This window comes from Lynx rufus, unplaced genomic scaffold, assembly GCF_022079265.1.
Source record: "Lynx rufus isolate CCGP_SWC_20201006 ecotype Redwood Valley unplaced genomic scaffold, mLynRuf1.p SCAF_15, whole genome shotgun sequence".
NCBI classification, from domain to species: Eukaryota; Metazoa; Chordata; class Mammalia; order Carnivora; family Felidae; genus Lynx; species Lynx rufus.
The window spans coordinates 35,208,487-35,232,513 of NW_025814829.1; the positions used below are offsets into that span (position 1 = coordinate 35,208,487).

General features: G+C 39.1%; 1 protein-coding gene across 2 annotated transcripts in view; it reads left to right on the forward strand.

The window, feature by feature from the left end:
- Nucleotides 1-24,027, forward strand: part of KCNK2 (potassium two pore domain channel subfamily K member 2) — a 125,950-nt gene that overhangs the window by 82,747 nt on the left and 19,176 nt on the right. For both annotated transcript variants that reach the window (XM_047076846.1, XM_047076847.1), the window contains exon 6: nt 784-923. In XM_047076846.1, coding sequence (XP_046932802.1) covers nt 784-923 — 140 coding nt within the window. The remainder of the gene's footprint in view (nt 1-783; nt 924-24,027) is intronic.

Consider the following 24,027-nt stretch of genomic DNA (forward strand, 5'->3'; position numbering starts at 1 on the left):
TCAGATTCTCATAGGTGCAGCTTTTGTACCAAATGGATGGAGAAGCAACAAAGATTAGAGTAAAGCAGAAGAGGTCCTTTGCTAATTTTGTCTTGACAGCTAAGGATTTAAATTTGTGACCTGCATGGGAATTCCTCTAAAAAGTCAGAAAATAACAAACAGCAATATCATCTGCAAATTACTATGTGTTCCATTTAGACCCACTGAGGCATTGTCTCAGGTATTTGTTATCAATCCATTGTATTGGTGATTTTAGAATAAGAGCCACTTTCTGACCAGGTTGACTTTGTATTGATTGGTAACCATGTATTGATTGGCAGTAATGTAAATACGCTAAGGCAAATGCATACCCCAAAAGGTGTCATTTCTGTCTTCTACATGTTCAGTAGATGTGGAAAGAGAAACCAGTACACATGGAATAATGAACCCCTAGACTAGCTAAACAAAAAAAGAAATCTAGAACAAAGAAAAATCATTATGACCTAGAGATGTAATGAACAGTCTCATTAAGAAGAACCTAGTGACTGAAATATAACACTGGATGCTGGATGTTAACTTACTGGAATTAAGATAAAAACTTAAAAAAAAAAACAAAACTTGTGACTCATTCTTGAAAAATAGAAAAGGAGAGGAAAGAATTCCATATGAAGACAATAACATGGATCAATTGACAAGATTTCTGTTTTGCAAGCCAAAATTCAGTTGGTACTTTTAGCAAATATCCATATTAATTACTTTCATGAACACAAAGTTATTTTGTCCTGCTTTATTCTTCTCACACAGGTGGATCGGATATCGAATATCTAGACTTCTACAAGCCTGTCGTGTGGTTTTGGATCCTTGTAGGGCTCGCTTACTTTGCTGCTGTCCTGAGCATGATTGGGGACTGGCTCCGAGTGATATCCAAAAAGACAAAGGAAGAGGTAAGAATTAAGAAGTGTGCAAAAACACTCCTATTTAGCTAATTCAGTACAAATTATTTTTCATCTTTTTTGACATTTATTGTTTACAATAATGTTACAATTATGTTTGACTTCATTGTTTACAATAAGTGTTACTTAAAATGTTTAACATTTATGTTTGGTGTATATTTGCTGTATGTTAAAGTATAATTCAGTTAACAAATATTTGCTTAACACCTCTGTGTACTAGATGCTATCAAGGTGCTGAGGCTAATTTATAATGAAAAAAAAAAGATGTAATTTAAAATATTTTCTTCACCATTTTTTTTTCCTTTTTCTTTTGTTTTATTTCTTTTTTTTCTTAAGGTCACAAAGCAAATGTTATTCCATAAAGAGAAATATAATAGAAAATGTTTATGTCAAGGGGCGCCTGGATGGCTCAGTTGGTTAAGCATCTGAGACTTCGGCTCAGGTCATGATCTCGCAGTTCGTGGGCTCGAGCCCCGCGTCGGGCTCTGTGCTGACAGCTCAGAGCCTGGATCCTGCTTTGATTCTCTGTCTCCCTCTCTCTCTCTCTCTCGCTCTGCCCCTCCCCTATTCACACTCTGTCTCTCTCTCAAAAGTAAAATAAACATTTAAACATTTTTTAACAAGAAAATGTTTATGCCAAGATGTCAATAGCATGAAAAAGTGAATGTGTCATGTAATATTGAATTTTTTAACTATATTAAATTTTTCCTCCTTTCTTATGTTGCTATAAATGTGTGCAAGTACACACATGTATGCACACATATGTACCCAAAGCTGTATGCCTTAAGGCCAGTTTCCCTGCGTACAGATTTCAGGTGTTCAAAAGATACCCTTTTACCTATTTTGTACAACTATGCATACAGAAATGAACATTAGAATCTTGACTCAAGAAATTTTGGAAAGTTTAAAGTTTAAATCTTGATCTTGAAATTTTATACTTTGGAAATTACATTTTGATTTCATGTTTATAGACCCAGGAGTATTATCAGTTTGAGGGACACAGTAGTGTTTTATTATGATTTCTGTATTTTTAGTTTGTAGATTTTAGCCAACTCTACCACTTTTTTGAGAAAAACAAATCTGTAAAACCTTCAGTTATTACATCCATTATCTTCCTTTAATTACCCCTCCATTTCATTATCTGGTGTTCATATGCTAGGAGACACCTGGTGTTAAAATCTTTAATACAGCAAAGGTGATTCTTTAAACATAAACCCAAGAGAAATAGACTATGATAGGAAATGATAAAATTCATTTCTCTCTACAAATACTTTCTTGAAACTCATCAAGTCATATAATTTGTTACCAGTACCCTAGGTGTCTATAGTGATTAGAAAGACTGTAAGTGATTCAGCACTCCCTTCATGGGTACCATATTTCTCAATTAAAAACTCACATAGTCTGTATGCATTAATTTATATCTTAGCTGCACCATAAAACCAAATATTTTATTATAAACAAATCATGAAGATAATTTGCTTGACATTCTGATTTAAATCATGTGAAAAGTTCTGCTTAGAACAGGACCCCAGTTGATTCACCTCCATCTTAGACTTTGCATGTGTGTGTGTGTGTGTGTGTGTGCGCGCGAGCGCTCACAAGACAGAGAGAGAAAGAGAACGTGAGGGAGAGAATATTGTAATTGTTTTAACTTTGGTGTACTTTTAAGGATCTTGAGATGCTACAGGAAAAAAGGAAATTGAAGCTAAGAAATGTTTCGGATAACATAGCTAAAAAGAAAATTTCTCAAACCTCTAGCCATAAACAAGATTTTAAATGGATTTTTAAAACACACACAAGTATTTATTTTTTAATTAATTAATTTTTAAAATTTGCGTATAGTTGGCACACAATGTTGCATTCGTTTCAGGTGTACAACGTAGAGATTCAACATCTCTACACAAGCATAGCTACCGTCTGCCACCATACAACGCTGTTATGAGATCACTGTGTTCCCCGTGTGGTACTTTCCATCCCCGTGACTTACTCATTCCGCAACTGGAAGCCTGTACCTCCCAGTCGCCTTCACCCATTTTGCCCATCCCACCCACCCCCCTTCCCTCTGGCAACCACCAGGTTTTTTTCTTTGTATGTGTTGGTCTGATTCTGACAAGCATTTATTTTGTAAATAAAATAGAATTGAACCGAACATATCTTCTTCAGATAGATAGGAGACGTTTTGTGAAAGACACATACACACATATTACAAAAACACTATATATTATATACACACATGCATATACACATCCTAAGATTATTATGGATCACAGTCAAAAAGCGTAAAAGCCACTAAGGCGCATATAGAACAGAGGGAAATTTTATTTTTATTTTATAGCATAGACTATTTGATCAGAGTTTGAAACCTGTATTATTAAAAACCAGGGCTTTGTGTGATAGGACTAGCTGGTACAAAGCCTGAATATCCTTTTCCAGAGTAATGAGATAATGATCTGCAGGAGTCCTGCCATCACACACATGAATGATGAGGGGCTGAAACAACAGACATTTATTTTCTCACGGTCCTGGAGGCTGGAAGTTCATAGTCAACGTGCCAGCAGGCTTGGTTTGTGGTCAGATCTCTCTCTTCAGCCTACAGATGCTGCCTTCTCCCTGTGTCTTTACATGGCCTTTTCTCTGTGCACGTGCATGGAGAGAAAGCTCTGGTGGCTTTTCCTCTTCTTTGTAAGGACATATGTCCTATCAAATCAGCGATGCACACTTATGACCTCATTTAACCTCAATGACCTCCTTAAAGGCCACATCTCCAAATACAGTCACATGGAGAGTTAGGGCTTCAACATGTCTTTAGAGGACACAGTTTGGGCCATCACACCATCTTTTGAAATACATTTAAATTTCTACATGAACTGGCTTGTGTAACGTGAAAAACAAGTTCATGTGCCTTCTTATGAGTGATCTTCGTGATTCTCAAACAGAAGTATGAGATGCGTCACCGTGTTTTCGTGCTATTAAACAGTGAAACATAGTAAACATTGCTTTTTTCTTACCACAAGTCTCTTAGCTTTCACTTAACCTTTTGAGTAACTTGTGGTTTCTGGTGACTGCATCTGCAGAAAGCTCATGTGAGTCAAGGCCATGAGCGAAAGTTAACTTGAACCCTCCTGGAGCTGCAGCCACAGCTGCTCTGGACAGTGGCGCCAATTAAAATGGAGCCATCGGTTTGAGCAGATGTGTGTTTTCTAATTTATTTAAAATGCAATGTAGAGGGTGGGAGGGAGGGGAGGGTGGGTGATGGGTATTGAGGAGGGCACCTTTTGGGATGAGCACTGGGTGTTGTATGGAAACCAATTTGACAATAAACTTCACATATTGAAAAATAAAATAAAATAAAATAAATTGCTCTAGAAAAAAAAGAAAGAAAGAAAAGAAAAAGAAATAAATAAAATGCAATGTAAAGAAATGACAAAATTGGGTTACAAATTCAACAGGGGAATGGGACAGACGATTTATAATTTACCTACAGATTATCAGAGCCAAAGTTTTTACAAACGAAAATACTACAAACATTTCTACAGCAATGGAAGAAGGATTATTAGATCATTTTAGTTTTGAAATAACTCACTAGACGGCATAATGGAATAAAACACAACTAAATACAATCTAGTCATCTTAACATAGATGAAATGTGCGTGCTGGGTGACTGTTCACTCTGGATTCCTTACCTTCTGTACCTAAACCATTCCAGATGCTGTAACCTCTACAAACTTCCTACATTCCTAGAAGCAACAAGGTTATGTCTGGCTTTCAGTTTTGATGAATAAAAATGCAAATCTTTATTTTTGATAACTTGAAATTTTCCCTATTAAAAAATGTTAACTAATATAGAATATACAAAATAATACATAGTATTAAATTTCCAAGTGATAATATTAAAAACATTCTTTCCCTGAATGAAAATATTTTGCCTACCAATGTCTCCATTACATATTATTTTTTGTTTTGTTTTGTTTTTGTTTTCTGTATTCTTTTAAAAAAACTTTTTTAATGTTTATTTTTGAGAGACAGAGAGAGAGCAGGGGAGAGGCAGAGAGAGAGAGGGAGACAGAATCTCAAGCAGGCTCCACACTGTCAGCACAGAGCCCAGTGCAGGGCACAAACTCACTAACTGAGATCATGACCTGAGCCAAAACCAGGAGTCGGATGCTTAACCAACTGATCCACCCAGACACCACTGTTTTTTGTATTCTTAAACCATACCATGAGTATCAGTTGAGTATAATTATAGACCTTTGCTCATATGTGGCCTTATTTCTGTTTTTTTTTTAATGCTAAAGCATATTGTTTCCAATGATGACTAATTTTAATGAAAATATTATGGTCAGGAATTAGAAAAAATGGGTTTTGATGAACATGCTGAAATGAAATATGTTAGTATAGCTGATGCACCTGAAATATTTGCAGAAGAAATTAGTTGAAGCAACACTGCATTATTTCAAAATGTCATATATAATTACAGTTGATGTGCATTCCTCAAGGATAATAATAATGACCTCTACAAAAGTGTTTACTTGTTTCATTATCTTTAAAAGTTTAATGGAGAGTAGGCATAGGTTCAATGCTAAGAATTGGTATGACCAATGATCTTTTCCTGTGAAGCCATGTACCCCCTTCTGAAGAAATGATGTTTCCGTTTAGAAAATAAAGATTATTTAGGTATTCTGGATAATACAGTAATACCGCTGAGACAGGTGTAATAAAAGTAAGATGTGACCACAAAAGTCACAAGGGAAATTTTTAAGCAAGCACAGAATAGCACACCCTTATTATACATAGTTTGCTACTGTTCACCTTCCTTGAGTTTGACACGCCTGTGATTTCTGTAGAGTTCTTGTATTGATGTATATGTTCCCGTATCTGGAGTGTTCCTGTCCATAGGTGAGATGAACGCCACCACAGCCCCCACCATAGAACGCCAGTGTTGTCAGACCATGTGGCACTACAGCTGGCCACTACAGAGTGGACAGCCGAGCATCACTTCTTTACCAATATCATGTGTTTTTTTTTTTTAAGTTTATTTCGAGAGAGAGAGTGTGGGAGGGACAGAGAGAAAGGGAGGCACAGAATCCCCAGCAGGCTCCGCACTGTCAGCGTGGAGCCCTATGCAGGGCTCGAAGCCATAAACCTGTGAGATCATGACCTGAGCCGAAACCAACAGTCACTTAACCGACTGAGCCACCCAGGTGCCCTGACCAATATCCTGTTGTTGACTCTCTGGAGGTGTTCGTGCAAATGGAGACGCTCACCTTAGTAGGTTGGCCTTACATCATAGTAAGAAAACTGCCTTTGGTGGGGAACTGTAGTTCCAGAAGCCTTTAAAGGCTGTGCCTGGAACTTCTTTTGCCCCAGGGACCTGGGAATATGGAGGAAGATGGTTTTCTTCTTGTGCCTAGCTTGTGGCAGCATGTGGTCTTGCCCTAATCTCACTCGGGATGGCGATGCCTCCCTTCTGTGAAACAGCTGGGACTCGGCAGCAGGATTTCTTGTCCCGGATTAGCAATTAAAGAGTATTTGTGGCCTGAGTCCTGGAAGAGTAGCAGCCGACCACTTTCTTGTTATTTTGTTTGGGAGAAGTGCTTTGAATACGAAAGGCTTTATATGCCACTTGAAATAGGTTAGGCTTTATTCTGAAAACCTTGGAGAGCCACTGGAGGATTTTAAGTACGTGGAATGAATGATCTTGTCAGCAGTGAGGAAGATGGATCAGAAATGAAGCTGGATGCAGACGATCATTCAGTAGCGATGATTGATTGCGAGAATCCAGGTTCTGTACAATGAAGACTCTACGGTGCCAGCAGGATGGGGATGAAAGCACGGGCTTCAAAACTATTTGGGGGGTAGAAGGAATAGAATGTGGCAACCCATTAGCTTTGGGCAGTAAAGAGAAAAAGAGGATGACATGTTTCTGGCTTCCGATGGAATTACGGAACACAGGAAAAGGAGACATTCTGGAGGCAGAATGAAGATGATTTGGACACGCTGTCTTTGAAGGACGTGTTGGATGTCAGGTGGCTAATTCAAGTGTGAACAGTGGTAGAAGGATGGGAGCTGGAGAGATAGTTTGGGGGGTCATCACTACATAAATGACAATGTAAGTTGGGAGTAGGATAAATTCACCTAATCGAGATTTGTAAAGTAAGCCAACAAGAGAGCTAAAAATGGAACCTGGAGTGATACCTTCATTTAAGGTGGGGGAGGGGGGTGGAATACAGACACTGTAAAGGACTGTTTAGCAAATAATATAGTCAAATACATTGATTCACGATAGGATCTGTTGGAAGGACAAAAGAGTTGAGGTTTTGAAGAGAGGATAATTGAAGTGATGGATAAGATTGGCTAAAGACAATGGGGGAAGAAAAGGAATCTAAGGAAAGCCTAATGCAATAACATAAAATAGGTAAGTAAAGTAACTAGAATTCCCTATGAGGTTGTGCTCCAGGGGCACCACTCCTGTAAAGAAAAAAAATGTAAATATTGTCTTGGAATGGTGCCATGCACTGGGCATACTCTAAGATAGATCTTTGGGCACATCAAGCACAATTCCCACGAGCCACATTCAATGTTTTCTTATGGAGATAGGAGCCCTCGGAGCACAAATAAAAGAAGATTGTGTGTCTCCACTGCTACCTGGGTTGAGCAGTGTTAGCAGCCCTGATCTTGGGTACTACTGGGCATGCACATGTGGTAAGTATGGACCGTGATGGGGTGGGAGGTGAGCTGTGACAGTGAAGATACTGGAGGCGTGGAGACCAGTTAGGAGATTACTTAACATCTGATTCATTCCTAAAGCATTCATTCCTAAATTTTTTTTTCAACGTTTATTTATTTTTGGGACAGAGAGAGACAGAGCATGAACGGGGGAGGGGCAGAGAGAGAGGGAGACACAGAATCGGAAACAGGATCCAGGCTCCGAGCCATCAGCCCAGAGCCTGACGCGGGGCTCGAACTCAAGGACCGCGATATCGTGACCTGGCTGAAGTCGGATGCTTAACCGACTGCACCACCCAGGCGCCCCAAGCATTCATTCCTAAAGCATTCATGATCTCAAGGCTCTGTGCTGGGCATGAAGCCTACGTAAAAACAAGATAAAATAAGAAAGACTTACTAAGTACTATATGACGTGTGCTGCATTAGGTTCTGGGAGTAACTCTTCATCGGTGTTAGTTTGAGGCTGGTATCCTTATTGGGAAGATTCCATGGGTGGTGTATTTCCTAGTTGATATTTACAATTTTGCTTTTACTTTCGTTCTAGAGGTGGAGAAAGGAGTTTTGACTAAGAAGGTACTTAGTCTCTGATTAGTTTCTAAAAGAGTCTGCCTTTACTTTTTTTTCCTTTCTCTTCCCCCATCCCACCTTTCCAACCTTCCTTTCTTTAACCTTCAAACAACATATCAGACTTTGTAGTTGTTGCTTTGATTTCCAACATTGGGGAGAGGGGCATTTTTTCTGGTCTATTTTTATTCTATTTTATTTGTTCTCTGTTGAGATACTAAAATAATCATAAATGAAGCTGGACTATGGATACAATATACAGTAATCATAGACATCGCAGGTTTAGATTTCAATGCATATAACTGGTTAAAGGGTAAGAATAAAATAAAACAGAGGCAGGCAATACCACAAAGTGTTAAGATACGCAGATGGGGCACCTGGGTGGCTCAGTCAGTTGAACATCCAACTCTTGATCCCAGGTTGTGGGATCAAGTCCCACGTCAGGCTCCATGCTGATGGTGGAGTCTGCTTAATATTCTCCCTCACTCACTCTCTCTCTCTCCCCCCTTCCCTCCCTCCCTATGCCCATCTCACCTGCTTGTGCTCTCTCTCTCTAAAATAAAAAATAAAATAAATAAAATAGAATAAGGCAGATATAAAGGGCCCTACTTTTCTATCCCATGGGGAGGGAGGCGCCCCTCACTGTACTATGGGGAAGAGCTCAGAACAATCAGACTTTGGGGTGCTTGGGTGGCTCAGTCGGTTGAGCGTCCGACTTCAGCTCAGGTCACGATCTCACGGTCCGTGAGTTCGAGCCCCGCGTCGGGCTCTGGGCTGATGGCTCAGAGCCTGGAGCCTGCTTCCAACTCTGTGTCTCCCTCTCTCTCTGCCCCTCCCCCGTTCATGCTCTGTCTCTCTCTGTCTCAAAAGTAAATAAACGTTAAAAAAAAATAAAAAAAAAAAAGAACAATCAGACTTTGAGGTCATGTGGTGAACTCTGCCTGGTTGTGCTAAGGAGACGGGTCCTTCTCATTCCAGGTCCAGCTACCTACTTAGTAAATAGAAATTTGGAAAGTAGAATAAAAATAAATAAAAGAACAAATAACAATGTAAAACTTAAATTATGTTTTGAGGTAACAGTAACTTTTTTATACCAGTACATCTCTAATTTCTAAATGAATTTTATGGACAGCCATTTCTGTAGAACCAAGACCCCAAGTTATGTCTCTGGTTCATCTCAGGATTATACTGCATACCATGAACCTTAGTGGGTACAACGTTAGGAAGTCCTTACCAGTCAAATCATATGCTGAAAACAAAATAAGATTTGAGAGTAGTAAAAATGGAAATACTTTTCTTCTACAATATACTTTATTTCTTTTTCAATATTAAATGAGATAATGATGCAAAGTGCTCAGCTGTCTAATAATTACTATGAAGGAAACTGAAGCACAGGCGGTAAGATTACTTGCTTAAGGTTATAAAGGTAGTAAGTGTTAGAATAAGTAATCAACCCAGATGGTGTAACTCCGTGGCCCAACCTTTCTGCCTCGCTGCCTCCCAAGGGCCAAAAAAAGTTAGTTGTGTGTTACCGTTATCGTTCTTTTTCTCTTCTTCTCATGTGATATGTAGGTGATATCAACACATTGCAAATAAGTACCCAAATCTGACCCATCTTCTACTGTGTATCTACAGAGAAGGGCTTTGTGAATTTAGTTTGGTCACTGGTTGTGTTATGGGTCAGGTCAGTGATCTCTTGAAAACTAAAGTTTTAACTAAAGTTTTAACATTTTTTTAAACCAATGGAAATGATTTGTATGATTTCTGAAAAGTGCATGGGCTCTGAAGCCCTTAGAAGAGATTTAATACATCTTACCTATTTGCTAGCTTTGCAAACCTCACCAAAATACCTAAGCTCTCTGAGTCTCCATTTTCTTATAAAGTGAGATTTAACCTCCTTTGTGAGGCTGCTTTATAAAGACTCAGTGGGTAGAGTGAGGGGTGTGGCTAAATGCTTACTAGATGCTTGTTCTTTTCCTCATGGGTCTGTGAAGAAATTAGCATCAAACTATTTTCACAAATCAAATAATTGTATAAAGTTCTAATACTATCAATACTAACCATCAGTTCAATATATATCATTATGTATTATTCTAAAATGCTGTGAGTGCTTATATGTCCAAGTGTCTCTCATCTGGTTGAAATAAAAAGTCAACATAAAAGAAGAGGTAAACAAGAAACCATTATGGGTATACATATTGCTAGAATTTAAACACAAACCCTGAGTCCATTTGAAAAGTCTAGGAAAAAGTAGGTGCAAGAATTTCAAGTATGTTGGGTGTTCTCTGGACTTGAAAACTAGGTTCTGCACTAAGTGTTCCTTAAATCTACCCACATTACTATTATCTTAATTCTTTTCTTGAATTAAAGCTGTAGATTTTCTGGTGTTCTGACGTGTGGTCTGAGGAAGAATCCATTTGTAGTTTTCCTTTTATTAAACCGAGAAAGAGTAGTTCAATTGTTACTTAAAAAAAAATGTAGGAATATTCCTTTCTTTTTTTTTTTTCCTCCTTTAGATTGAACCTTTACTATTTATAAATTGCAACTTCTTTTTGCTTCAGGTATTTCACAGAATGTCACCCAGTAATGGAAATTCAGAGTAATTTTTTTCTATTCATTTGTACATAATAGGAAAATAACTTAAGTTAATAGTTTTTGCCTCAAAGCACTTTATAGGTAATTTTATTTTCTTTAGCTAGAGAGCATATTATGGGGATTTAATGCATCAAGATATAATGTTATCTGTCTCTTTTGACTGTTTTGATTCTGCCATCTGTTCTGAGAATTTGTGTTAGGAAAAGTGGTCACCATGAACTTTGCTTTCAAAATTGTTTTTGGACTTTCTTCATCAAACCAAAGCATTGTGCTTGCCTGTATTCAGAGCTAAAATCAATCAAATCCTGCAAAACATCAAACTTGTGTTTGCTAAGAACACAAGTAAGTGTGTTTTCAAAGATGGATCAACAAAATAAATTTGTTTTTAGTTCCTTTTCATAGATGACTCTTCCTAAAAGAATATTTGTTTGTAGTTGGTTGGAGCTGAGTAGGGGGCCCACTTTGAAGTTTAATCAGGGATTATTTGATCATCTTTTGCAACAAAGTATGGTGATTTGTTTCACATTCAGTGGATGACACCCTAATTGTAGAAAAGGAATTTAGTTCTTCCTGCCTAAACTTGATATGAACCAAAAGAATGGCTTCCAATTAATCATGATGTGTGTGTGTGTGTGTGTGTGTGTGTGTGTGTGTGTGTACCTCCCCCGCTCGCTCGTTCTCTGTCTCTCAAAAAAAAAAAAAAAAAAAGAATAAACATGAAAAAAAATTTTTTTAAAGAACTGATATGAGCAGAACAGGAAGATTTCATTGCACCCATGAGCCCTTCAAAAGCTTACTTGCCTCTGGCACAATGACTATAGGAGATCATGGTACAGGTGTCAGCCTGGGTCCCTGAGTAACCACAGTGAACAGAGCCCGCTGCTGACATGTTGTGAGTGATTAGCATGAGTGAGAGATTGAATTTGGTTTCTTTAGGCTGCTAAATTTAAGGGATTGTTTGTTAGAGATTATAACCTCCTCTATTTTTTTTTTTTCAACGTTTATTTTTGGGACAGAGAGAGACAGAGCATGAACGGGGGAGGGGCAGAGAGAGAGGGAGACACAGAATCAGAAACAGGCTCCAGGCTCCGAGCCATCAGCCCAGAGCCTGACGCGGGGCTCGAACTCACAGACCGCGAGATCGTGACCTGGCTGAAGTCGGACGCCCAACCGACTGCGCCACACAGGCGCCCCTAACCTCCTCTATTTTGACTAATCTGGTAAAATCATAAACATTGCTCTCATTCAAGGAAAGAGCGAGAATAATAATAATAATTGAGGGGATTAAAATTTTATGTCCCATGCACATATTTGGGGAATTTTATATTAGCTTCCAAATCTCTGATGGGCTTACATATATTCGCTGAATTGATAATATGAAGATATTATGTTACCTGTTTTTGTACTATTTAAGATTCACTAATAGTTTTATTAAAACAGAAGCATCAAGGTAAGAGTTGAAGCAACCTACTCTTTAAGGAAACTTTAGATGGACTTTAAATTGATGGAGACCAGATACTCCTATTTCTGTAAAAAAGCAGTCACTGCTTTCATTCAGGATTATATATTCATTCAAGATCAGGTCCAATAATATTGAATCTATTCTATATGTAAACTTCCCAGAAGAAAGAATCTTTTTTATGAAACTGATGTTGAGTTTCATAAAACCAATGCCTAACACCAAAGTGATCACAGATATAAAAGAGCAAATATCCTTATATTATTTTTGAAATTTATTAGGTTGAACTGTATGAAATTGTTGACATTCAATTACTTTTGAACTTAAGAATCACAGTTCCATATGGTTCAGCCTAAAGTTCTAAAGACCCGTATTTACAAAGCAATCTCTTGGGATACCTGGGTGGCTCAGTCAGTTAAGCACCTGACTTCGGCTCAGGTCATGATCTTGCCGCTCGTGAGTTCAAGCCCCACATTGGGCTCTGTGCTGAAAGCTCAGAGCCTGGAGCCTGCTTCCAGTTCTGTGTCTCCCTCTCTCTCTCTCTGCCCCTGTCCCACTCATGCTCTGCCTCTTTCTCTCAAAAATAAATAAACGTTACAAAGCAATCTCTACAAATATTATAGTTTTCATATTATAAGCTATACATTGGCTTGTGACCTACATACACTCTTGGCAAAATCATACTTGGCTGGACATATCTTTATTCAGTACTTGGCTAAACCTTTCAAAATTCCATTGGGTTATATACAAACTGTAGACTGATTATCTCAACTTGAAGAAGACCCATTGGTTATACTTGAATGTTCTACACATCTACCCTTGTTACACTTGTCAATTGTCACTCTAGCCTATAGTTCTGGGTTTCCCTTTTCTTTTCTCACCTGGCCACATCACAACTGCTGAAGCTCTCTCTGGGGCCACTTCACTCCAATCATGGATATAGATCCTCACTTTATTCCTCTTAATACAGCTAATATGAGGCTGAGAAAATCTATAACTTTTCAGGAGGTTTGGAGATCGCCTAAGGGAATTATAGACCAGAAGTGGAAAACTTGGTGCTAGATAATCGAAGCATATTGTTCCTAGAGACCACTGGTCGTCATCTTCAAATGTCCCACCTCAGCCAATTCACTCCTCAACCTCTGGCTTCGTGGCTTATTGTAGTGGCCTGCTTATCACTCTAGATGAGTTTATTCTGTTGGATATTCCCTTTCCTGAGTGCAGGAACCAAACAAGCACAAAACCAATTGACGTGATAGTAATATAATATATTCAATATATAAAAATGCACAATATATGCAAATATGCCCTGCCCCAAAAGGAGATAGCCATTTAAATTATTCAACATGACATTGGATTGGTCCAGAGCATCTCCATTTGGGGCGCCTGGGTGGCTCAGTCGGGTCAGCATCTGACTCCTGATTTTGGCTCAGGTCACGATCTCGTGGTTGTGAGGTCAGGCTTGTCGCTGGACATGGAGCCTGTTTAAGATTCATTCTCTCCCTCTCACTTTCCTCCAACCCCACTTGTGCTTGAGCCCCTCCCCCCCAGAAAGAAAGAAAGAAAGAAAGAAAGAAAGAAAGAAAGAGAAAGAAAGAAGGAAAGAAAGAAAAAGAAAGAAAGAAATTCCATTTTGATTGCTTCTTCAGGTGAGGTTGTTCTAAGAACTGGAGATAGGTATTTGATTACATGTGTCTGTGATAAAACAAACAAAACAAACACCCAAACAAACATGCTCACCAAAGTAGTTACTTTCATAGTGTGGTGGATCCAACTGCAAGGGTAAATTCCAGCTCCAGAATATCAGGCTGCTTTTATGATCCCTGAAATGTCTGTGTTTTCATAGAAAGAAAGAAAGAAAGAAAGAAAGAAAGAAAGAAAGAAAGAAAGAAAGAAAGAAAGAAAAAACAAAAGCTTCTTACACCTTGTAGCTGTTTATTCCTGCTACACATAGTTGTTCATAACTGCTCTGGTTTTACTAGCTTCATAATTTCTCTATGCCAATAAGCACTTAGTTATCTTTTGAGGAAAATCTTATACAAAGGAATTTATTTTCAAAACTAAAAGCTATGTATATAAATATGGTGATATTCTTCATGGAATTTGTCACAAATGCCAAGGCTTGTCATGTGTCAGTGGTCCCTTCAGTTTCTTGGTGCCTATTTGTGAGAAGCTACGATATTTATTTTAGTGAGGGTATTTTTATGCTGTCTGATGCCATATACAAATAAAAGTCTTTGCACCTTACCAATCCCTCCATCAGGAACACTCTTCACTTTTTTCCAGAATTATCAGGCTCACTTACTAATATTTTCAAGTCTTTAAAAAAAAGAAAACAACTTCAGGGTTTCATCATGAAAACAATTTTCCATTCCTAAAACAACTTTAGGGGAGAAAAATCTTCCTTATTAAAATAACCTAATCTGGGGCACCCACGTGGCTCAATTGGTTAAGCGTCTGACTCTTAATGCCGGCTCAGATCATGATCTCACGATTTGTGGGATCTATCCCCCCGTTGGCCTCTACACTGACAGCACAGAGCCTGCTTGGGATTCTGACTCTCCTCCTCTCTCTTCCCCTCACCCCCGCTCTCAAAATAAATAAATAAATTTAAATAAAATAAAAAATCAAAATTGCAAATGTTAATAACTTTTTACTTCTTTAAAACACTCCCCTGCAATACTACCCCTCCATTCAGCATCTTTCCTGTACTATCACGTATTAAAGAGAAAACGGTATTACAGGAATGCTTGATAGTTTAATTTAACTAAGAATTTGTTCAATGATTTTTTTTAATCTTTGGCTTTAGTAGTCTTTCTGCTTTTAGACATCAAAAGTGCTACTGCAGTAATCTGTGTTTGGGAGAGAACATTCATTTTTTTATCACATACCATTTTGTCAAGGAGGCCTACGCCTTGACCATCCTAGCGAAAGCTGAAATTCCTCTACCCCTAGCACTCTTGATTCTCCTTACCCCGCTCTATTTTTTCATTATAATTACCAACATCTAGCATTCTATGTGATGTACTCATTTATTAGATTTCATTGTTTATTTCCTGATTCTTATCCTAGAAGGTTTTGTTCTTAAGAGAAGGAACTTGTGTTGTTTTACTTCATCAGAATCAGGTAGAACAGTCCTTGGCATATAGTAGACACTCAATAAATGCTTTTTGAGTTCAATGAATGAAAATCATAGAGATAAATCAATGGTTCAGATTCTAGAGGAAGGGGTAGAATTCAAAATCCAGAAAAATATGGAAAAATCTAAAATAACTCAAGGAGTTTCTTTTTCGTGCTTACTTTCAGTATTAGCATATCTTGTACTTCCTCAGTTATTTCACTCTGTCAAATCATATTTTAATTTAGTTCATTTCTTAAATTTTCGGTAGAACCAAGGTATTCTTACTTTGGTGGTTCTTATTCATTTTATCATTGCTTGTAGGTACAAATAAGATATAATTAATACTTAAGGGGTGGTTAATTTCATAATTAAATAGCTTGACATATAAGCTACTTAGAAGTTTCAATGGGCTAAAACTATTCATATTTCAGTAAAAAAAAAACTTGAGCAATTACTGTAAGATGCAGTCTGAAGTTTGATACTATCAAGCTAGAAGCTAGTTCAAAAGTTAGTCTCTATCTGCCAACAAACGTCAGGAAAATTTCATTTTTATTCCTGATGTGATGGTTTTATGACAGGAAGCTTCTTGGCAATTTTAATACCTTTATGGTAGTTTGTTTTGTTTTATTTTTTAATGTTGTTTTAAGTTTATTTATTTGAGAGAGACAGAGACAGCACGAGTGGGGAAGGCACAGAGAGAGGGGGGAGAGAGAATCCCAAGCAGGTGCCACGTTGCGAGCGCAGAGCCTGATGCAGGGCTCTCACTCACAAAACCGTGAGATCGTGACCTGAGCCAAAACCAAGAGTTGGCCGCTTAACCAGCTGAGCCACCCAGGTGCCCCTGTTTTGTTTTATTCCAAAATAATTGATCCTTATTATTTTCTGCTGCTCTCTTAGTGAGTACCTTCCACTCCCATCCCCACCCCATATGAAATATTGCTTACAGGCAGTTGATTTTATTTTAAGCACCAGGAATTTTTCCAGAAGACTTGAATATTTTTATCTTTTCTATGCCACGTAAAATTGCAAACTTGCCGATTTGAAGGTCATTTATTTTATTTGAAAAGTGAAATACGTGCATAAGTGAAGAAAAATGCAGGCAGGAAAGGGGATTTGTGCCCAACGGACCTAGAGGACAATACACACAATAAGAGTACTGGATAAAGTGAAGAGGGTACTTAGAGAAATTGTTTTCTTAACATGAAAGTAATTTAATATGGAGTTCTAAAAGACGAATCTCTGTGTTTTCCAAGATCTCCAAGTGGAAAATATAGTTACCTCTAATGCATGATGCAAAATAATCTACTGTCTGTTTTTTTTTAATTAGAAAACTTCTGAAAATGCTGGCTTCAAAATAGTTGTTAATTTCAAATAGCACAGGTTTTCTTCGCACATTGGAACTAACAGGAATATTCTTGATTGGAAATGGTGTGTCTGAGATTCTATTTCATCTGCTTGGGAATTCCAAATGAGCAGCTTTGGGAAGAAGTAGTACCACTTCCTCTCCCCTCAATAGTTTTACACACTAGGGGGCGCCTGGGTGGCTCAGTCAGTCAAGCATCCAACTCTTGATCTCAGATCAGGTCTTGATCTCAGAGTCATGAGTTCAAACCCCACAATGGGCTCCATGCTGGGCATGGATCCTACTTTTAAAAAAGTAGAAAGCAAGAAAAAAAGAAAAAAAAATACACACTAAAAGATCCTCAGAACACTGATACCATTTCTGGCACTGACATGCTAAATTATATATCTTATATTTGTGCCTCATGAATGACTACATGGAAAATAAAATATTTACAGTTTTTATAATTTGAGAGAGAAACATTTGGAAATGGCTGCTTGACTGGAGGAAAAGTGTTCCTGGCTTTGAGATGACATGTAGTTTTTAAAAAAAACTTTTTTTTAATGTTTATTTATTGAGAGAGAGAGACAGAGTGTGAGTGGGGGAGGGGCAGAGAGAGAGGGAGACACAGAATCCGAAGCAGGCTCCAGGCTCTGAGTTGTCAGCACAGAGCCTGACTACAGGGCTCGAACTCATGAACCACGAGATCATGACCTGAGCCGAAGTCGGATGCTTAACCAACTGAGCCCCCCAGGTGCCCCACGGTGTCATGTAGCTTAAAGCCTATCTAAATACGAAAACCTAACCAGTCTAAATAAGTTTGTCCACCTAATGTGCAGCACGCCATAAAGACTGACACTGAGCATTTGCAGTGAAGAAAGATAAACTATTCATTGGTGTCCCACAACCCAGGAGACAGAGCGCTAATGCTCAAAAGTCCTAAACTCCCTGATGGCTTGCATGTGAGGATTTTTAAGGGCAAAACTTGGGGCAGGAGTCTTCTGAGAAGATGGATGCCATCAATTGGAGGCCCAGGAGGTCATGCTCACAGGTGTTCTGGTGTCACTATGCCTGGTCCCCCAGAGGTCCTTCCCAAGAGACTTGGAACCAAAAAGTGTCTGTATTCTTTATGTTAGAGATTTCGTCAGGTGCATTTGGTGACTATATATTAATGGTAGTGCTAATTAACTACTTATAAGCTAGTTCATTCTGACTTGTTCCTTGGCCAATGCAGCCATGCCTGGAGTGATATGACCTCTAGAGGTCATTCTTTCTTCTGAAGTGACGAGATGAATGCTGGCTTCAAAAATGCTTTATGCACTTTTATATCCAAGATAGAAAAGTGTTATCCTGCATTTGACCACTGGGAAGCTCATGTGCTTCGTGCAGTCTTTTCGTTGCAGCGCGAGTGATGCCATCATTAACGGGTTTTTTGCAGGAGGCTCAATGAAAAAGGGCAAGGTAGAGGATTCTTATATAAATAGGCAGATTCCATTTTAAAAATAGTCCCCCCAATTTTACAAATGTTGGAAGCTACAGAATTATTATAAATTATGGTTATTATTCAATAGTCACATGGCAAAGCTGCATCTTATGAAATAATACCTCCTTAAAATAGAGGAAGTGTCGAAATATAAATTTGAAGTGGCCTCTGGAACCCCTAGCTCGCCAAATAAATCCTCGCTTCTTATGAACCAAAGTGTAGGCTCTGTAAGTTGAAAGCACATGACTCAAAAGTGTTTCAAAACTTCTGGGGAAATGTCAAAGTTCTGGAATTTAATATTGATGAATATTCTATGTTTGACATATTTCTCCTGTTGTTGATTTGTGGGTCTTTGCATGAGTCTTAATTTCACTGCTAGCTGAGCCAGAAACAACCTTAGGTGTGTATGTCTATGTCATCACTTCTTTGACCCTACTTACTCTTACAGATACTTCGCATTTGCCCACTTTTGACATCCATGGGTGGCATGATATTCTTGCATTTACTCAAGCTCTCAAGTAGTGGGCATTTTGTCTCACAACGCAGCCACATGTATGGCTTGTCCCCTGGTGGACAATATGACAATTTGAAGAGATTTTTTTTTTTAATTTTAACGTTTATTTCTTTTTGAGAGAGAGAGAGCACAAGGAGGAGAGGGAGACACAGAATCTGAAGCAGGCTCCAGGCTCTGAGCTGTCAGCATAGAGCCCAACGCGGGGCTCGAATCTACAAATCGCGAGATCACGACCTGAGCTGAAGTCGGTCGCCCAACCGACTGAGCCACCCAGGCGCCCCGAAGAGATTTTTTTAAACTAAAGGAAAATGAATTGGTTACTTCCCTCTTCTCTTTTCCTGGAAGTTGCCATCCTCCATTATTTAAAATGCACAGGCAACCAACTTTACATCTGAAGGAAAGGAAGATAAAGAAGCTAGTGAGAGGGGGACTTGGGAGTAGTTTAAACCTTCAACAGCTTTGTTATGATTCCGCAAGACATTAAAATCAGACCCAGGCAAAAAGTTCCACCGCCACCAACCCCCACCTCCCACTCCACCCCACCTCCCCACCCCTCCAACCACCCCCACCTTCCCTGAGTATTTAATGTGAGTGGGAATGAAGCAAGGTTTCCTTAGTCAATATCAACTCTAACGCTGGCAAGGTGCCTGGAGAGGCATTTGGGTTTGTCATTGCTTTTCCCCTTCCTTTTCTCACCTTCTTGAATATTCCTTGCCTTTTTAGCACTTGATGTAATACAGGCTTCATAAAATAACCAGACCAAGGTATAAGAGAGACGCATTATAACACAACTCTCTATTAAATGGATAAAGTGGGTCAAATCGTGTTCTCTAAAGCATAAGGTGATATCCTAAATGTTGTAGATGAAAGTCAGCCTGCCCAAGATTAGCAGTGGAAAAGAACGGGTTCTTGGTAGAGTTCCTTAACTTTTTATGGGGTCTGAGTAGACGCTTTGGAAGGCCCCGACTGCCACCAGCAATCGGTATTCGTACCCATCATGCTGCCTTCCCACAGACTCTTTAGAACATTCATTTAAGGGATATTAAATGACAACTTTGTGACTTTCCTTTCGCAGTGGATCCTTCCTATGTTTTATTCTTGCATTCAGTGGTGTTTTTCCCTAAATTCTAAATCCATAAGCTATCAGTGGGTACACCCAGGGAGACAAGTGTGCAGCACTTCAGATCTGTATGCACAGTACTCCGGGTAAGCCCCTGCACTCTTCTGGGGTGAGAGACGAGCTGTGCCTTTCTGTCACAATATTTCCATCGCTCCTTTTATTTTCTGTCTTTTCCTCCTGCTTCTTTTTTGTATATATATTTTTTAATTTTTTTAATATTTATTTTTGAGACAGAGAGCAAGAGAGAGAGAGTGAGTCAGGGAGGGCAGAGAGAGAGGGAGACACAGAATCCAAAGCAGGCTCCAGGCTCTGAACCGTCAGCACAAAGCCTGACGCGGAGCTCGAACTCATGAGCTGCGAGATCATGATCTGAGCCGAAGTTGGACGCTTAACCAACTGAGCCACCCAGGCGCCCCATTTTTCCTCCTGTTTCTTAAGGAACAGCTTTACAGTTTGGCCACATTAACTGAAACACAGTGTCATACTTTTAAAACAGCATGTCCTGCACAGCAAACACATTTTTGTAGAGCTGATTTGGCAATGCTAGATCGGGTTTGGGAAAGGCAGCTGTGAACACTTGCTTCGTGTGCAGAGAACGCTGCATTATTAGACCCTCTCTGCTCCTTTACTTGTTAGAGAATGAAGGAAGAATTCTAGTTTTGCAGTTTTCCAAAACTACACGACCACCTTTATTTTTTTATCCTAAATGTTTGTTTTACACATTCATTTACGAATAAAAGCACGATTCTCGGGGCATCTGGTGGCTCAGTCGGTTGAGCGTCTGATTCTTGATTTTGACTCAGGTCAGGATCCCAGGGTTGTGGGATCGAGCCCCATATGCCAGGCTCCGAGGTGAGCATCAAGACTGCTTAAGATTCTATCTTTCGCCCTCTGCCCCCTCCCGACTCATGCGCGCTCTCTCTTTCTCTCTCTCTCTCTCTCTCTGTATCTAAAATTTTTATTTTTTTTTCAACGCTTTTTATTTATTTTTGGGACAGAGAGAGACAGAGCATGAACGGGGGAGGGGCAGAGAGAGAGGGAGACACAGAATCGGAAACAGGCTCCAGGCTCTGAGCCATCAGCGCAGAGCCTGACGCGGGGCTCGAACTCACGGACCGCGAGATCGTGACCTGGCTGAAGTCGGACGCTTAACCGACTGCGCCACCCAGGCGCCCCTCTAAAATTTTTAAAAAAAGAATAAAAGCATGATTCTTTGTAATCCAGTTTAAAGATGGCAATGAAAGGAAATTCCATGGACCAGACTATACGATAGAAATGTGTGCAAAGCACAAATGCAAGCCACATACGTAACTTGAAATTTTCTAACAAGCTCACTAAAAAAATTTTTTTTAAGATGAAATTTTTTTCTTAATTTTTTTTCATGTTTATTTATTTTGAGAGAGAGCACAGGGGAGAGGCAGAGAGGGAGAGGGAGAATCCCAAGCAGGCTCTGCACTGACAGATGTGAGGCTCAAACTCAAGCATCATGAGATCATGACCTGAGCTGAAACCAAGTCAGACGTCTAAGCGACTGAGCCACCTAGGCTCCCCGAAATTATTTTTCGTAATATATTTTATTTGACCCAATGTATTCAAACTGGTATCACTTTGATATGTGAATGTGGAATAATGTAAAACTTCTGAATGAGATATTTTACATTTTTTGTGATAAAATTTCCGTATCTGGTTCTGTGTTTAACACTGACAACACATCTCAGATCACACTGGCTGCATCTGAAGTGTATAGACTAAGATCAGAGTTTGGATTATAGACTAATTACAGAATATAGACTAAGAATCTCTGGCAGTAACCTGTTTTCAAACAAAGCTGCTTCTGCGCTAATGATATCGGTTGGGTTTTTCCTTCTAAAAATTTAGTGTCCTTAGTCGGTATCATTTCAAGGAGTTAGAAGAGTGAAGAGAAAAAGGCAAACCGCAAAGGCTGTGAAATAAATGTGTAAATTCACAGTGTGTATTGCATAATACACAAATGTGTAAATTACTTACTCTTTCCCTTATCTAAAGCCATTTTTGGAGAATACCTTTGAGTTTTATATTTCTGTTGCTACCTCTGCCTTTCGTCTGATGTGTCGACGTGAACATCTATACATGGATCATCAGTTATTTCTGAAGACGTCCAGAAATGTCCACCGTCCACACCCATGCAATTGTACGTAGGAGAGTTTACTCTATGAGAGAAATTTCCCTTTTGAAAAAGAAGTTAGAAACATAACTATCTTGGTTCTGCTTAGACCATACTACGCATTTTCTCTCACATTCCATTTTGCATTGTTTACATACGAGGAAGATGTTTTAAAACTGATAGAGAATACACTCAGAGATAAATGCATTAACCTCTGAAAATAACACCAAAAAAGAACAACAAAATGAAGACTTGTTCTCTTCTCACTTCTTTATTACTCAACTTTTCGTCATCTTTTTCACCCTGTACCAGTCTCCAGCAGCAAACCAGTAACTGGCACTGACAGTGATTCCCATAATGTGCCTGATCAGAGACTGGTTTAGCCCCAGAAGCGTAAGTAACTTTTTCCTTTGACCACCGAAGGAAAAAAATACCTATCTGGCACTGCTTAGAATAAAATTGCCAATATTGTTACATTTCATGACTTTGAAATTAATTTAATAGCTTTACATTTTAAAACAATCACCTTTAGTTTACCAACTGACCCCGAGTTTTGGGCATTGATGTGTGTGATTTACATAGTTTGATAGATTTAGGTTAAATAGCTTAAAGAAGAAGTAGTTAATATTCTCTGCACAGTTTAGTGTTTTAAAGCTCTGTGGGGAGGCCCCTATGTTTCTGGTACAGATCGGGTCTGGAGAGAGAAAGATGACACAGTTAGTCACAGTCTCAGGCTTCAGTGACCACCGTCTAATAGGAAACGTGATAGATTAAAAACAGTAGCCACGGTAGAATGCATGGCTATCAAAGTATGTAACAAATAGTGTCGAGGGGATTTTGAGGTGCTGGGAGAGTATAGAAGTGATGCTTGATGGGGAATAGCTACAACAGGAAAAAGAGGAATCACAGTTTAGAATAATGGGGGGTCAGAGAGTAAAGAGCAAGAGAGATTGGAGTTGGGGCAAAGGTTAGGTCCAGGATAGGGATATTTGAATGGGCGCTGACCTACAGCAAAGGTTATAGATCTGGGAATGGTAGAGGTAGAGTTTAGTGAGACTGTTGTGCTCAGTGAGTCATTCACATGCAGATTGGAATCCCCCCAGTATGGTGGAAAGAGCTGCAGCCCAAGGGATACTTTATCATTCACTACGTACTTACCATCTCAAATTCCACATGACCCACGTGGGATTGTGATATGCCCTTCCCCCAAATATCCTTCTTCTCTCATGTTTCAGTTCTCAGTAAATCTCACTTGAAACCTGTTCTTTTGCTCATGCCAAAATCTTTTTCATCCCCCCGGATACTTTATTTCTCCTTGCCCCTGCAGTTCATACATCACAAGTTCTAGGGATAGTATCATCAAAACACATCAGTGCTTTTCTCTGCTGTCTCTCTAGCTCCAAAGCCACCATATTAGCCTGCCTGATGCTCCTCAACTGCAGCACCCTACCTAGGTGTCTGGCTTCCCTCTCCCAGTGATACATTTCCTTTCTCCAGTGGTCTCCAAAAGGTTTACCGTGAGTCATTATTTGCAAAAGACATTGAGCATGTGCCTCTACCATATGCACATTTACTTATAAGTTACATACGTGTACTCCTGTGTTCCTGTACCAATATATTACACGTATATTTAAAACACATGCAAAGGTAGAAATGTTGGGGCGCCTGGGTGGCTCAGTCGGCTAAGCATCCAACTCTTGATTTCAGCTCGGGTCATGATCTCGTAGATTCATGAATTCAGGCCCCATGTCAGGCTCTGTGCTAACAGTACAGAACCTGCTTGGGATTCTCTCTCTCCCTCTCTCTCTCTCTCTCTCTCTGTCCCTCCCAGCTCTCTCTCTCTCTCCAAACAAATGAATAAATTAAAAAAAAATTTTAATTAAAACATAAAACACATGCAAAGGTGGAAATGTTAGAAGATGAAAAGGAAGTCACCTTAAAATATTTTCATTGTGTTTACTGATAATACAAAAACCTTTTTGCTTTCACTCAAAATTATTAATAATGAGAACAGTACGATTTGTATGT